At 38.5% G+C, this 17,704-nt stretch overlaps 1 protein-coding gene across 1 annotated transcript in view; it reads right to left on the reverse strand.

Annotated features, from left to right (window-relative positions):
* Positions 1 to 13,987, reverse strand: part of LOC136831510 (mitogen-activated protein kinase kinase kinase 1-like) — a 133,585-nt gene extending 119,598 nt beyond the window's left edge. The window contains exon 1 of the mRNA XM_067092052.1: positions 13,254 to 13,987. Coding sequence (XP_066948153.1) covers positions 13,254 to 13,865 — 612 coding nt within the window. The 5' untranslated portion in view covers positions 13,866 to 13,987. The remainder of the gene's footprint in view (positions 1 to 13,253) is intronic.
* Between the last annotated feature and the right edge of the window lie 3,717 nt (positions 13,988 to 17,704).

The following is a 17,704-nucleotide window of genomic DNA, read 5'->3' on the forward strand; positions in this document are numbered from 1 at the left end:
TCTGTAAGTAAAAATAAAGTCAAGCGTAGCATAACTAGCATCCGGAGAGAATGTTTCTCATGGCAAGACATTCAGACATGGATCTGTAGCTATCTAATATGTATCTTCAATTTTAAAAATAAAAATTCCAACCAGAAAAATGAGTGTCGGCTGAAAATTAACAAAAGATATTAGGAAATGAAGGTTTATCATCAGCCTAGCTGTTGACTGAACCTTGTCAATCAAATAAACAGGTTCTAAAACAAGTAGAATCTCTCTCTCTCTCTCTCCCTGTATCCTTAAAAAATTTAATAGATTAAAAAACTTTCAATTCTTAAAAATTCACTGACACAGAATGAGAAACAGAACAAGCATTAAATGCTGCGGAAAATTAACCACACATACCGTAACATATATTTATCACACGCCCATATTACAAGGATATTTTTGTCAGATGGATATGGAACGAAATGATCTGAGAAAATGCAGATACATGAAGCATATAAATACAAACGCACACGCACACACACACATACACATAGCCTCTATATAATGTATATGTGTGTGTGAGAGAGAGAGAGAGAGAGAGAGAGAGAGAGAGAGAGAGAGAGAGAGAGAGAGAGAGAATTATCTCGCAACCTAAGACAAAAATTAATCTCATCAATTGGGCGAAAGCTCCACTCTACTACTGCAGAAGACAATGCGAAAATCAGCCAAACTTGAAAAGAAATAATACACTTTTAAAGTAAGCTTTATCCCATTAATCTGTCGTACAACTGCTGCTCGCTTCCCCCCACCCCCCGAACACACACACGCCCAAAAGTAACCCTTCACGCAACCTGAACGCCAGCAGCGTAAACTCAAGGGCGTAAAAAAAGGCGGGAGCTTATGGACGGGGGGTAGTTAGGCTGCTAGGTAGGTAGGTAAGATGCACAACAGGTTTCGAGGGCGACTTGTCTCTTACTCTTTTCTTTTGTGAACGCGACACAACTACAACGGCTCAAGGTCAGATCACGTTACACTACATCAACAAAAGCATTCCTTCTCGACTTTTCGTTGGAACTCTGGTATTGCTTCTTCTCTGTGAATCTTTTGAGCACACTTGGATCTTTTGAGAGAGAGAGAGAGAGAGAGAGAGAGAGAGAGAGAGAGAGAGAGAGAGAGAGAGATAAAATTTCAGAAAAACTCTTTCGAAAACTAAAGCGTCATCAAACAAATACTGGGTCATAACTACGACCAGGTAATTCACACTTCAGTAACTTCTTATCCAGCGCAAGCTCGATGGAAAGAAACGATGAGTTGGTATTGTTTCCATAACTGATATTGAAATTGTGTTAACTACGACTACTACTATTATTATTATTATTATTATTATTATTATTATTATTATTATTATTATTATCAAGATGAACCCTGTTCATGAGCAACAAGCCAACAGGGGCAATGGCCTTGAAATTCAAGTTAACAAGAATGTGGTATTCATTTGAAAGAAGTATCATAAGATAGGAAACAGAGAAAGAAGAGATCAATTACTATTAGGTAAGAAAAAACAAGTTAACAAATTAATAAAAAGAAATGAAGATGTAAGTAAATTATCAAAGCACAAGGAAAATTGTTTTGGGGTAGCGATGCAGAGGATCTTCCCTTGAACTTTTGAAATTCTAATTGCACAGACCTTAGCGAGACTTTTCCACAGTCCAACGGTGTGACGAATAAAGGACCAGTGAAACTGAGAAGTTCGACAGAGAGGCATTTTTCCTACATATATACTGAATGACAGTTCAAAAGACAACAAAGGAATCCATGTTTCTCTGTATGAAAGAACCACCTACAAAAAGACGTCAATAATAATAATAATAATAATAATAATAATAATAATAATAATAATAATAATAATAATAATAATAACAATAATAGAGAAACAAATCCTTCGTTATGTACGGCTACAAGACTGAAAACGGGAATCGAACAGATTCCCGAAAGCTCTCTATATGGATTTATTTTTAAATATATTTGTACCCCACATAGCTTTGGATTTGTTTCTCCAACAATAATAATCCTGAAACAGGAAACTGTCCTTCTCAGAAGGACATGCTGTGTGTAGGCGTCAACAGCTCTGAAGACTGGAAGCGACCCTGGGTGCAGTCAAACAAGAATTATACTATTTTTATTTATCTATTATTCAGAAGATGAAACCTATTCATAAGGAACGAAGCCTACAGGGGCCATTGACTTGGAATTCAAGCTTCCAAAGAATATGGTGTTCATTACGAAGATTTAAGAAGAGGTAAAGGGAAATAAAGAAAGAAGAGACCCCATAAATAAGAAAAAAATAAATGGATAAATAGACAATAAAAGTATTAAAATGCAGGAGAATAGTGTTAGGGCAGTAATGCACTGCATCTTTGCTTGAACTTCTCGAGTTCCAATTGCACATCATCTGCGAGGGTGTTCCACAGTCCAACGGTGTGAGGGATAAAGGAACCCTGAAACTGACACGAGGTGAAGGGCAATAACGTCGTCACGTTATTTCTGGAAAAGTGTACCTTATACAATGTCGCCTACAACTGATGGAAACACAAAAGCAACGTAAAAAAAAAAAAAAAAAAAAAAAAAAAAAAAAAAAGCGTGAGACTGTCTGGACATGTTAAGAAAATGAGAGACGTCAGGGAATAATGCCACGGTCAGATATTCAGACCGATTCATATTCATGTACTCATTATACTGACGTCAACTTTAGGTTAATAACTGGTAAATAATGAAGAAGCCTAGCCTAAATATCCACATGTGAAAAGTTGATGCAAAATCAACGACACCCGACTGCACACTACTTGTATGACAAAATACGTATTTAATTACTCCTGAAAAATCCGTTGTTCGTCTGCCACCTGAAGCAGTGAGTTTTGTGCCTGGAGGTTATTCAACTCTGGTGGGATTTGTTAAGGGTGGAATAAGACATAAGACATATGGCCAGCAACTTCACCCCAAAACAATATTTGAGAACAATGGAAAACACCATCTGGAGACTCCTCTATGAGAAAATGCCTATAATTGAATAAAGCAAACACACCCACACACACACACACACACACTAACACACATATATACATATGGCATAAGCATGCAACCTCCCTCCAAACGCCAGATACACTGAGATATTCTCAGGCTCCCATTTACATAATTATACAAGCTCCCACTAGCATCATTTCTCGTGTATTATGCTTAAAAACTCTAGCAATTACCATCTACATACTCCGCGGCAAAATCAGCATTCGTCCCAAATTATAGTTACACAGTTGATTATGCGAACCAATCACCGTCTGGTCGTTACCAGTACTCAAGTCACGCTCCCTGCCAGACGGCAAAAGGGAACACAGTGCGTGCACTGTACGGGGAACTAAGCGTCTGTCTGCCTCTGCCTGCCTGCCTGCCAGGCAGCCTGTCCCTGCCATGCAATCCCCCCTTCCCGCCCACCCCCCCGGCTCCCTCTAACCCTTCATCCCCGATTCTCCAACCGCTTTCCAATCTCCCAACGCCATTCTTCCTCATTCGTTCATGTTGTGAGCGCGGCTGCTGTGCTCACGGCCCGACCTCTAGCCCGTACAGCCGCAACGGTCCGTTTATCGCTTCCGGTGACGAGGTTTTGTCGGGGTTTGTATAAAACGACTGATGATGGTTGCCGGAAAATGGTCGGAATGGGGCTGGTGGTGGAGGAGGAGGATATGGACGCAGACAGAATGGATTAATTTCAGGGCCGTCATTCCCAAAACCTGATGTAAATGCACCCTCCATTTTCAAACACATTTGATGTGTGTGTGTGTGTGCGTGCGTGGTACGAGAAGGCAGACGAAGCGAACACCTACTGAACTCCTCTAAGCCAAACCTGAACTAAACGCACAAAAAGGGGAAGGGGGAAGGGGAAGGGAGTGAAGGCTTCAGAGAAATAAGGTATATACAAGCTATACATTTATACGCAAAGAGGAATCACTTGAACGTTTTGAACGTACTGCAGTGAACCTTTACGTTCATGCAAGTTTCCCAGTATGTAAACACATGCCACGGATGTTTCTCACGAACGGAATTGCATGGAAAACTAATCGAAATTTAAACAGCCTATAAGTCTTGGCTTGTTCACATGGATCAAATATTAATGCATATATTTTACTTCACTATAAGTTGAAACACTGGTTTATCCAAACAAAAAAAATGGCATAAAGGCACGCGGAAGAACGCGATAAACAATTAAGCTAAGGCGCGGTCGCCTATTAGGAGTAAGAAAGCGAAACGATTTTCTTGTCATTCAATAAAACGAAACCACATTATACATATGCATACACGTGCACGCACGCATTTATACATACACAAATTGGGCCTGTCTTAAAACTGGCAAGCTAAAGTACAAGAGATTTATTCTGCAGAAGCATCATTCAAAAACACAAAAGAAAAGTTCCATACTCCCTCACAACACAGGTTCATCAATCTCACATATGAATATGATGAGGTAAGGCCAATCATTTTTTAAATTTAGAATAAATCTGAAAAAGTTTCACTCCATTTACCTCCATGACAGACCACATGAAAGCAATTCAATACTTAGGGTAAAACTACAGTAAGATTTTGCAAGCCCGGAGAGAGAGACAGAGAGACTCAGACTTCCTACCTATCTGATCTATTCTAGTTCTTAATGGGGATCCCTACACTTGCACAACCTCTCTGAAGAGTGGGCTGCATTCACCTTTATTCCTATTCACCTGACGTTCACTAAGGAGGTGATCGGAGCTCTCCAGACTACCAAGCACACAAACCAGTTCTTGGACTCTAACCAATACACCTCTAGACTTGCCCAGTAAGAAAGTAGCGAAAGCAAGACTCCTCTATCGTTTGCATCTTTCTAACTGAATGCCAATTCTCTCTCTCTCTCTCTCTCTCTCTCTCTCATGCTAGATACGTGGATCGCTCCCGGCTACCGCCCACCAGTCCATCCAGCTATAAACTGAAGCAGCGTCTGCTAGAAAAAAAAAGGTGGGGGGGGTGGTTAAACAGCCTCAACTCTGAAGACTTGCTGAGAAACCGCTAGGCTGTACCCTTCAGTTGCTACTCTTGTTTTATATATATATATATAATATATATATATATATATATATATATATATATATATATATATATATATATATATTATATATTATATATATATATTTTATATATATATATATATATATATATATATATATATATATTTATATATATATATATTTTATATATATATATATATATATATATATATATATATATATATATTTATATATATATATAATATATATATATATATATATATATATATATATATATATATATATATATATATATATATATATATATATATATATATATATATGCTATATATATACACATGCGTACGCGATTAAGCAAGGTTCGTCACTACTAAAGCAAGGTATCTTCAAACCAACTGCCAATCATCCCGGAATTCAGGGTTCTAACCTACGAATGAGCCAGACATTCGTTAGATACACGTGACATTCAGTCTCAAAATCATCTTTGAGTAAGCAGAGAGAAGTAGAATGGTTGCAAGGCCTTAAGTGAGGTTCTCCTTGAGTTACGAATGCTTCTTGGAACTACACATGCAAATGTCCAAAGGTTCCGAGTCAAAATATGAAGCAGCTTGTTGAAATCTCCACTAAAAGAACCATGGTTCTCCAAGTCTTGTGGCTTCGCTAATAACAAAACCTATAAAACCAAAAACTCGAAAGAAACAAGAACGAGCTCTGCATGCAATCGAGCCAGAGAGAGAGAGAGAGAGAGTCTCCCCGGGCGACATGAAGTTGGGTGGCAAGTGGGTAAGTATTAACTTGCTTGGGTCGTCGCGTATGTTATCCCACGTACCTTCCGTCAAACAGGTTGATCAGGTACGCTTTGTATGCTACCTCCTCATTTGCTGCTGCTTCTGCCTTTTCTCTCTCTCTCTCTCTCTCTCTCTCTCTCTCTCTGGGTGTGTGTGTGTGTGTGTCAATCAAACACTGGGTTAATTTATAATTAGCCTAGTGATATATGCAGTGGCGAGCTAAGTGAAGTGCTAAATATGTAAGGTACAAATGCTGAAAGTACGGTAATGAAATTTCGAAATTGGTCCCAAAATACAGGCTACAGTATGTCTTTGAAATGTCCACTTAGCTCAACTGATAAAAAACACATACATGCACAAACGAGAAAAAATAATAATAAAAAAAACAACTAACATAAGTACACCTTCGGCAGGTTGAGAATGCGTCCGAACCCTTGCAAACTCTAAAAAAAAAAATGACTTAGGCGACAACTTGCATTTCTCAGACACAAAAGCCGTCCTCACAAAAAGTCACTACTAACACGAATATCGGAAATACTTGAATAAAAAGGACTTGCAGGTGGCGGAAAATCTAAACAATTCCTGCATTATTTCAGAATACTTCTCGGCCGTCATTTTCCGAAACACGCTTTTAAGTAAAAATAAAATAATAATAAAACATCAAGACGTAAGATTTATACTGCCAACCTGTAGGGTTATTCTGGTGCAAACAGAGCTAACTAACAGATAAATTTATTTAAAATGCTTTGGACACTGACATCTCCAACATGGCCAACTAGGTTAACTGCCCAATAGACATTCCCATATGGCACACCTGACATGATTACACTGTGATTACCAAAAGCATACTTACATTTGGCGGGGGCCATCCCCTCTCATGATAAAGTTCCCCTCCCCCAAAACAAGCCCGCAGAATGAAGGTAACTTAAGTTCGAGTTTCGGTATGATACATAGGCTAACGTCCTTAATGTCTGGACCTGCAGTCTTAACCGTCTCTTATATCACCTACACTATGTTTTTAACGGTATGGGTACACTCGTGAAAAAGTTATTCATTGCTAAATAATCGCTTACGTAGGAGCTCTTCATTTTGATGGCTAAAGAACAATATGTGTAGCCTAATTATCGGGGGCCATCCCCTCTCATGATAAAGTTCCCCTCCCCCAAAACAAGCCCGCAGAATGAAGGTAACTTAAGTTCGAGTTTCGGTATGATACATAGGCTAACGTCCTTAATGTCTGGACCTGCAGTCTTAACCGTCTCTTATATCACCTACACTATGTTTTTAACGGTATGGGTACACTCGTGAAAAAGTTATTCATTGCTAAATAATCGCTTACGTAGGAGCTCTTCATTTTGATGGCTAAAGAACAATATGTGTAGCCTAATTATCAATGAAAGATAAAATGTATCGCCACCTCCAAGGACTACAACAGATGGGTTGGGTTAATGGAGAGACCCAGTATTCTAAGAATAGTACTAACTCCTTAAATTACAGAGAGAGAGAGAGAGAGAGAGAGAGAGAGAGAGAGAGAGAGAGAGAGAGAGAGAGAGAGAGAGAGAGCTGTGTGTAGATAAAACTGACTCCTAGCGAGGTTGGACTGACAAACGATTTACGGTTTGAGCTCTGTAGAAAATGACGATAGCAATTCAATTTTATGTAAGCCTAGGCTATACCAGCCCTCTTTCATCGTCTATCGGCGTATCCTATCGTCAGTTAAAAATAGCTACGTGATGCCTAACACTCATCATGTGGGTACTACCATTCACACATCAAAGGAGCCTGTGCGTCTGGAATTACGATAAAGACACACGATAACGTTACAGTAAGTTGAACCATCTTCTGCCTAATAAAACTTTCCACTCACAGCAAAGAAGATTAAAACTGCATCGCAAAAAGTAGCCCAAAATAAGCACAGACGGAAAGAGGGAGAAGATTCAAATGGAAGATCTCGGAAACCCGACAAGGCAAGAATGACCAACGAAGAGGCTTGGGCATCAAATCCTCTAGGTGTGCCCATCGCCAGCCCAGCCCTATCTGACCTTGGTACGCCCATGCCCGAGGCTACAACACAACCCACACTACACCCACACCCACACAAACTCCTTCCTGGTCCACCTATTGAACATCGTATTTCTGTTATTTCAGCGCAGTGTCTGAACTACATTCTCTCTTCTGAACTCGAAGCAAGACCGACTCACAAGTGATTACCTTTCAAGAACGATACAAAATTTGTTGTTTACAGTCGTTCCACCGATCAGTGTTACCCATTTTACCTATAACTACAGTTTAACCCTATCCGAAAACTAGGCGTAGGCAAATGGCAAATATGATAAGTCAGTACTGAACAACACACATCACAAAAAAGCTGCCAAATAAAGAATGAGATGAATTATATGATACCGAACATACCCCAATACAGGCTAAAGATGAATACTTAAGTAGCATTCTGTCTAGACTACAGTATCTTCGTGTGTGTGTTATAAAGTATTTACGTCAAACGCTGCCATTACATTACTCTATTCGTACTGTTCCATTTTCTGGATGAGAAAATTAACAAATGCTTCAAATAATCGTGGTTGAAGTACATTTATACATGACCAGCGTAAAATATGAAAAAATATTGAAACTTCAAAACAAAATGTAACTATCTTTTTTCTAAGCAATTTTGTCACCCTAGCAGAAAGAAAACACGAGAGAGAGAGAGAGAGAGAGAGAGAGAGAGAGAGAGAGAGAGAGAGAGAGAGAGAGAGAGAGAGAGAGAGAGAGACCTATTTCCATCGAAGATCTAGATGCCATCTAAGTAATGATCCCATTAGGCTACCCAACTATACGAACTCCTACATGGATCACAGAAGCAATGCACGAGATCAGGTAATATGTAAAAGTAAAAACAGCCATGAAAAATACCATACACACTTTTTATACATACATACATACATACACTTTATACATAGTGGATGTATGTGTATTCAGCAAACTAATGTTATTATTACATCTACCAAAGGCTAAACCGAGAACTTAACTTAATGGTTTGCCTTACGAATGAACAAAAGAATCTTTCGCTTCTGCTTCCTCGTTTGACGTTTCGTTCGAAACAAAATTCAGCCTTAATTGACAGCTGGCGCACGTGCTCGTCATAACGCAGTAACGACAAGACACCCCACGTAGGCACGGTGGTACCGTCCGTAAATAGTCTGCTCTACGTTCGATATGTTATCAGTTATCACTGAAGTAGCCTATGTTGATTAAGAGAAATCTCGGGGGGGAAATTCTGTCCTCGTGACACAAAGAAATCTTACACGATATGCCTCAAGCTAATAAAGTACATGAAATGGAGAAATATACACACAAAAAGAATCCTGCCTCAATGGGCCAGTCACAAACTAAATGACCATAAGAAAATCCTAATTTGAATCGTTAACTAGTACTCCCATAACGCAGTTGGGAAAAACTGAACCCAAAATTTACATTAATGTAATTCTACACAAGAATTCATTTAATTAATCAAGTGACGCCGCGCCACTTCAATAAGGTTCGAATTGCAAACCAGTGATTGGTACAAAGGTAATCAATTACTGAACGTGATAGGAGGCTGAGTTAGTATTAACTCGCCTACAAATTCTTTCCGACCAAAGTTCGACAAAACTGAACCGAAGATCCGTCTTCTAAAAATTTACTGCCCGTCAGCCAGTTTCTGCGCTGCAAAATCTGATAAACCACCACACATATAACGATTTATATATATAAAAAAGTTTCTGTGATCAATCATTTGAACCAACAAAAGAGTATTTAGGTTTTAAGTAGTTGCTGATGACTGGGTCGTCTGTCTGGTGTAATTCTCAAGAAAATTGGAGGATATATTCACTGGATAAATACGCAAAATGTAAAACGCATCAAGGTGAAGAGGCTATGAAGTATGTTTGTTTGTTGGTGACCAAAATTAAGGAGAAAAAGAATCTGGAACACTTTCGTTCTCATCCACCAAAAACTCGCGAACGTAGTCACGATTACAGCGTATCATGTTAATCGAACTGAAAACAACAGATCTATAATAAAACTTACCAGTTATGCATATTAGGCTTAAATAATGCCCACCAAACATGTAGCTCAACTGGGAAGCCTTAGTAACAAGAATAGGCCTTTGAGGGGGGCTGCACTTGAACGGTAGGCCTTACCCAAGGACACGTAACCTACTAAAGTATACAATATTTTAATTTTACTTTTAACTGTGATCTATGTGAATTTGCAACTGTTAAAAGTTCTATACTAATTATGTTTAAGAATAATTTACGTCTTACCGCAACAATGGTAAGACCTACTCGGATATGACGAAGCAAATATCCTACACTGAAACACGTTAGTTATAAACCTGACTCGTAAATCAAAATATATTTAAAAGTATAAAGCTATGTTACATCAGTACTTTTTCCCGTAATATATATGTGTATGTATCGGCCACACACTGTACAAACGTACATGACATTCCCATTACATTTATTGCTAACTTCCACGACTTACCACGGTCGGGAAATTACCCCTCGACAAGTCAAGAGTTGTACCTAGCTTATCTGCCAGTCCACAGTACTGATAAATGTATATCCTCGGTCCGATAGCCGTGATAACGAGACTAGAATAACAGTCGTCTTCTTCTTCCAGAGGTAGAACAATCACCTGGTTTTAATCGTTTTGCATAACAGCCTATTCTAAGCTGCCATTATCGTAATAATATAATCTTTGCAACTGTACGCAATTCTAAAACAAACACCGGACAACGTGGAAAGTTAACTGAAAGATATCTTTATTTACATGTTATAATTATTATTATAACTGATGTAATTATTATTGTTATAATTATTACTATAACTGATGTAATCATTTAGTTTTTATACCTGATGCAATTATTACTCATAATTATATCCTCGTAGGCGGTGTACGTGCTTCTCAAGCCTTATGACAGCATTGTCCCATTGTTCGTGAGGTGTTAATAGAATCTGCAATCGAGGCTTGCCAAACCAGGTCAAAGTTTTGAAAAAAATGTACAGTAGGCTACTCTTGTACCATATGCCTCTTCGGTACGTAGATTAAAAAAAAATATACAATGTATAACCTCCAACATTCCTTGTGAAACTCAATTCGAAGTAAATAACACCGGGTTAGTTTAAAACTAAACAAGTTGGAATGACATTATGCAAGCAGTACTGAAAGCTTGGCTACAATATTAACATTAAAACAACAAAAACCTTCAAGTTTATCGGCCTCAACTTTTCCTCTTACCACACCCTCTTCAGCAGAATTCAATCACAGGATCTTGGCATCTAGACATTTACGAAAGTAATAATGCTGGCTCATCTGTTTCTTAATTTTTCCCTCCTCCTGTCCTCGTTCGCACAAGGCCCTCTTATTCTGGGAAAAAACTGCTCTTAAAAGTTAATGCTCCCTCAGGATAATTCGCGAGGGCCCTCGTCCAATACACTATTTTGAATGACCACAATATCCTATAATGACATTCTTGCCGTTATTGTGGTCCTTCAAATATTTGTTTATACAGACTTCCCACTACTAACTTTCCTACTTCTTTCACAGCCACATGATTAAAGATCTACAATATGAACTACAGTCCCAAGAAATTGAATATTAGATATTTGTTTAATGGCATGAGACAAAATAACTATTACATTAAAATTATAATCTGGCGTGCGTTTGAATCTGAACCGAGAACTAATGAAAAAGAATTTCAGTGAAATAATTTTCATATATTGGACTATTTGAACCAACAGGACAATAAATAGGCCAATATTGAAATGATTTTAACAAATTAAATGGGATATAGACTATAGTCTTTGTAAATATAAGAATATTGTCTATAGTTTTACCAATGATGCGAGAGCGCTATACAAAAAATACCAAGGGATCTAGCTTTACTTTAAAATTAAACCTTTTTAGTCGGAAACTGGAATGTTAAACAAATATCCGCATAGCCTACAAACAGAATACAAAATGGTCGAAAGCAAAATGGCCTACACTGCATCCCTCCTAACAATTTTTATGATTACAATAAACATCAAGGTCCAATGGCAATACAGGGCGGCTACCTTTGTTGCCTAGGGGCAGTCGACGTAGCCTCACGTCAATTATTTTGAGTGACCGGATTGCTAGCGCTTTCACGTCGGCCCAAAATGAAGCCTGTCCCACCCTAAGTGAATGCCAACGAAAAAACGTACTCTTAACCTGAATAAACAAATATTTATGTTGGACTACATATTCAAACCTTAGCATTCCGTTAGCAACCAATAATTACGCCAAGGTTATTAACGCAACCGATTACACATGCACGTAATTACTTTTAGACAGTATTGTTAATTCATTGGTAATGTTCAATATCATATTAACATTGGTAATGTTCAATATCAATGTTGATCTTTGTTCTATGTAGGTAAAAGCACCACAGCGATGAACCTAAAGCTACAGATGCTAAATACTTTACTAGACTTTTTTGTATTATTATTCAAAAGTCTTGTATGGTTACCTATTTTATACCGACTGCCAATACATTGCAATAACCATTTGGCATGGATTTACGGCCCAGGTGCCCTTTGCAATATACATACCCAATTATTTTACTATTAAAATCTTGCTTTTGACGTCAGTAGGGAATATAAGCAGAATTTTTTGACTAGAAAGCTGCAACAGGGTGCATGGGCAAAGTTTTCTCATATCTTAACCCATCTCGTTTCCAAATGTCAAATAGTTTATACAATCAGGTATTGAGAATGTAGATAGTGCTATCAGATAACTTAGCATACACATAAAACTAAAAATAAGAACATTTCGGTTTATTTTTCAGATATTACGGATCGTTTCGGCTTTCTTGGGTAGCCCACAGGCATAAGCCAGGTTCCTGCTTCGGCTATAGCCTGGTGGTAACCATACAACTTGGGCTTTGCCACTGACAATGCTATCCCCAGGGTTTCCGGTGCCTACTGAGGGTAAAATCGGCACATTTCACATTGGTGCCAATTTATAGTTAGCCTCAACAGTAACACAAATACAATCGAGCCTGAATTTGAGCACGCCACCATAAAAATCCCAAACATAATTTCACATAGCCCATGAACACACAAATGAACTCTTTCTTTGTGTCATGTGGACGAGGCCCAACTGCAGTGACCTGTTATGCTGCGTTATGACCCTGGTCAAACCCTACGCATCGAGCACGTAGGCCTAGCTAGCGAAGGGATCCTAGCCTGAATATAAACACTGACACCCTCCCAAATTTTCATAATTTATTTGTATCCTATGCTAATATTTGTCACTGGAGATTACAGTTCACAAGTTTTGGGCTACAATTTGACAGACACTCTTTTAACAGTTTATAGGGCATTGCTATTAGTAAAAAGAAGGCACTGCTTACCAGTGGTCCCTTTTTGGTGACACCTTCTCCGCTTCCTTTCCTCAGTCTCAGGCGAAAGTTGCTGGCATCCATTCGACTCTCCCTGGAACTCTCCCCGGCAGTCCTTCTGGCACTGGCAGGAGAGGATCTTTCCCCTAAATTATTCATATTATGACTACGAACACTGTGGAAGCCATTACTGCCACCGCCGTCACTCCCCATGGCATCCTTTGTCGATTTGAGGGAGGAGGAGGAGGAGGAGGCGGCATTGCTATCACTGGGGCCATTACTACTACTGCTCTGGTTTACATGATGACTATGAGGACTACTACAAGTCGCGTGGTTGCTTTTGTTCACTGTGAAATCACTGGCACCACTCGAAGGGCTACTGGTATCAAAAGCTTTGGCACTGCAAGTTGTCGTACTACAAGGTGGACCACTAGACCTCCCTGCGTTACATATCGTCGAGACCAGAGGGTCGCGCGCACAGACTCCATTTATTTCTCTTTTCCCACTGTTATACGCACCATTATCACCTGCATCGCCGGTCTCTGCCAGTGGAGACCGTGCAGAAGTGTGTGTCTGTAACGGAAAACTACCGGTCAGCCGCGAGTTTGCGGCGTAGACCGACATAACGCTGCATAGGGACCTCTTTCACTGGTGGCTCTCACCCAACTGATGATAGACTGGCCGAGTGGGGTGACTGGGGCCACGGTAGAGGGAGGAACCCTCCTCCCTCTTCCCCAAGCGAGACCCAACTATTCTACTAAGCAGCGTTGCCACTCGTCAAGCCTCGTTTGCCATTTGCTATTCCCTTATAGTAAACCATATAACGCTAACCTTATGTTCTGCTTTGCAAAATGTTTTTTGTAGTTGTCAAAATCCAGCCAAGGAGTAAAATGACCCTCCGATTCACAATAAATACCGCCCAGGATTCCTTTCATGCCATACGGCTACAGTGTTTCATCTTAGCAGATCCTACACAGTTGCCAAACTTCTACGACAAAGTCAGCAGAAGGATGTCGGCAACAGAGGCATTAGGCATTTCACTGCGATAGGAATAAATTGCTTCCAGACTTGTAAGAGATGGGATATTTGGGGTGTTTATCTTTCATTAAAATGCGGATTGGTTAAACACTCGGGAAGGAAGAAGTCAAAAGGAAGTTTTCTCAAGGAATAACAGATTTCCAACGTTTGAATAAGTGTTTTGTCTTGTACTTGCAAGTTAACTACCCGGTTGCACGCTCTCGGCACTAACGGGAAATCTGGTGCCTTTTCTTGGGGAAAACTTACAGCCTATACTTGTATATGTGTTTTATAGAGTGGATCTCTCTCTCTCTCTACGGATGTATATATCTTCATATTATATTGTGGTACTACAGTAAAAGACATTAATTTTTGCCCACTATGGAACATCAAAGTTTACGTTATATATACATAAGTGTGATAAAAAAAGTCATATATATATATAAATAATATATATATATATATATATATATATATATATATATATATATATATATATATATATATATATATATATATATATATATATATACAGTATACACACACACACACACACACACACACATATATATATATATATATATATATATATATATATATATATATATATATATATATATATATATATATATATATATATATAAAGTGTGTAAGAATATTGGGTGTTAAAAAATATTAGGAGTTAGGTGGCAGGATACAGTATGGAATAATGCCATATAGGAGATTACGAATGTCCCATTGATAGATGGAATATCGATTACGGGCAGATGGAGAGTTTGGACATGTCCTCCGCATCGCCCCAAGGAGGATATTACGTGACCAAGTTTTGACTGTTGTACGGTACACGAAATGCTGCTTCTTTTAGTTACTTGAGTTTGTGGTATACGCACTTTGTCGCCTGTATAATTTAACACTGTCGGTCTAATTACACTTCACTGTTATACGTACATTAGAACAGGATTCATAAAAAGACGGGAAATAAAATCAAAGTGAGAAAATAATTTAATCTTTGAGTCTTGTTTGTTTAGTTAGCTTTCATTTCAAAGTGGGAAGGAAATGTCCTTTAATAATTCAATATAGCTTGTATTGTTCTCAGAAAGTTTTGTAGGTTAATATTATTATTATATATATATTTCTGAAGAAAACTCATGGTAGTTCAGGTATTTTGGTCAGCGAAATCAGATAACTGAGTCAGCCCTGTACATGGATAGGTGACTATCAAGAAATGCTAGTCCATTTCACTTTGTACTTGACACCCTTGCCACATTGGATCCGCTTCGGTGCGTGTGTGTGCGCGTGCGCGCGCGTGTGTGTGGGTAAGTCTAGGGGAAAACGCTGACGACAGAAGCTCCTTATCAGTATAAGGAACGGCGTTATAATCATCAGATTAAACACGTCAGCCCGATTCCCAGACTAAAAATAGCACCGTTCTAATAGTGTAATAATCCGAAACGATTGTCCAAGGAGCATTTGTACCTCTGTTTCGAAACTTGTTTGTTATTCCTACTTTGTTTCTTTCAATTACCTGTTTGCTTTGTCTGTGTGTGTTTGTCTGTCTCTTGGCGAATATATGTGAACACTAATGAGCAGATTGCACGAAATTTTGTGAAAAAGGTTCGCCAAGTTCAAGGGAACAACTGCTTAGATTTTTGTGTCAATCCAAATATGATTATAGGTCCAGGATTTTGTCGTTTCTTGTTATCTTTGATATGTACCGAAAAGAAACAACAGTTTCTTCTTGTGTAAGAGAAAACGTAAATGATGCATAATATCTGGGTAACCGCGCTAATCGCTACTTAGTATTCACAGGAGAAAGGTAAGTGATGCTAATCGCACTGGCGGAGGTTTGCAATCCCTTGGTTGCTATTTTTAGCGGTCGGTCAGCGATTTTCTCTGCTGGGTCTTGCGACGCTGCACAGGACCCCAGATATTTTTATTCGTCATGATTTACATATTTTATAGATGTTTTTAAATGCCTAGACTATTATCTCATGTTTATGCAAGTGTTCCTACGCCATTTTAAGTGTTTAGTATTTGAGGTTTGTCGTGCTTTTATTTTGTTTATTCTTTACCTTATGTTATGGTAATTAACTTTATTATAAATGTCCGCTGAGATTACTATTTAATTATCGTTTTTAAGTAATACAGTCATTCCTAATACCCATCATTATCAGCATTATTACTATTATTATCATTGACGTTGCCTTGCTATTATCATCATCACTATGCTTTACTAACTTTGACAACTCTAATGATATCATCAATTCTAAACTAGTGTATATGCCACCGCTGCTGTTTCATTGGTACTAATAGTACCGAAAGTAGTTTATTATTACTTTCATCATGACATTACCTCATATTTGCTTCAATTACATCCAGCCTTATAAATGTCTGAGTTAATTCATTACCTAGATCAATCTACAGTGCTTATTTTTGAATGCCTTGCGAACATAAAAGGGAAGCTGAGTAGCCTACATGAACAATTTGCAATTCCTAGGCCTAGACATCGGCTATGGGGCAGCACAAATATCTTTCTTCACATTTAGCCCTGGTTTACCCCAAACCTTTGACGACTTACACCGATGACACGGGACGGTCACGGTGTTCTGATTTATGATAGCAGCCGTTAAAGGGGAACAGAGTCAATACGTAGTGTTAGAAGACTGTATAAGAGCTTTTTGCGGCGAAATTCCCTTCCAGTTTTCACAAAATTTGTTGCAGAATTGAAATTGACAGCTTTTGTGCTGCTCGACTCTCAGCTACCAATTAGCCACGCAGTAGCTTCACAACGGAATAATTTAGGCCTAGTACGATTTCTCTAAGATTCTGTGCCAAACCGCTACCATTTACCGACGACTTCTCACGATTTGCCTAGTCATATCAAGAACTGCTACGACTTCCCATGATTTGCTTACAGTTTGTCGAGACTTCTTACGTTTTTGGGTCACGCAGCATACAAAAAAGGAAAGCCATTTTCAGAGTTTCATTCATGTCCTGTAAATTCACTTGTTATGTAAGAAGTAAACGCCTGAAATTTGTAGTAATTACTAATGACGTTGATGTGTGTTAGAATGAGGACGTGAAATCAAAGTTAAATAAAGATGAATGGAAAAAATGCTCTTGGAAATGATAAAAGGGGAAAATCATTAAATAAAAGCGGGAAAACGTATAAATATTAACGTGCAGGTAAGACGTATAATTAAATTATTTATGTTAATAAGTAGTTTTAATGTCAGGCTATATACCCGCTAAGATTTGTAGGCGTTTTAAACCCACTCAGAGAGAGAGAGAGAGAGAGAGAGAGAGAGAGAGAGAGAGAGAGAGAGAGAGAGAGAGAGAGAGAGAGAGAGATCCCTCTGTTTTCACTAGTAATCTCAATAAAATATTAAACAGAACTCCACCTGCAAGAACACCCACAATCTGAATAACTCAGCAATACAATATGA

This window comes from Macrobrachium rosenbergii, chromosome 48, assembly GCF_040412425.1.
Source record: "Macrobrachium rosenbergii isolate ZJJX-2024 chromosome 48, ASM4041242v1, whole genome shotgun sequence".
Taxonomy (NCBI): domain Eukaryota; kingdom Metazoa; phylum Arthropoda; class Malacostraca; order Decapoda; family Palaemonidae; genus Macrobrachium; species Macrobrachium rosenbergii.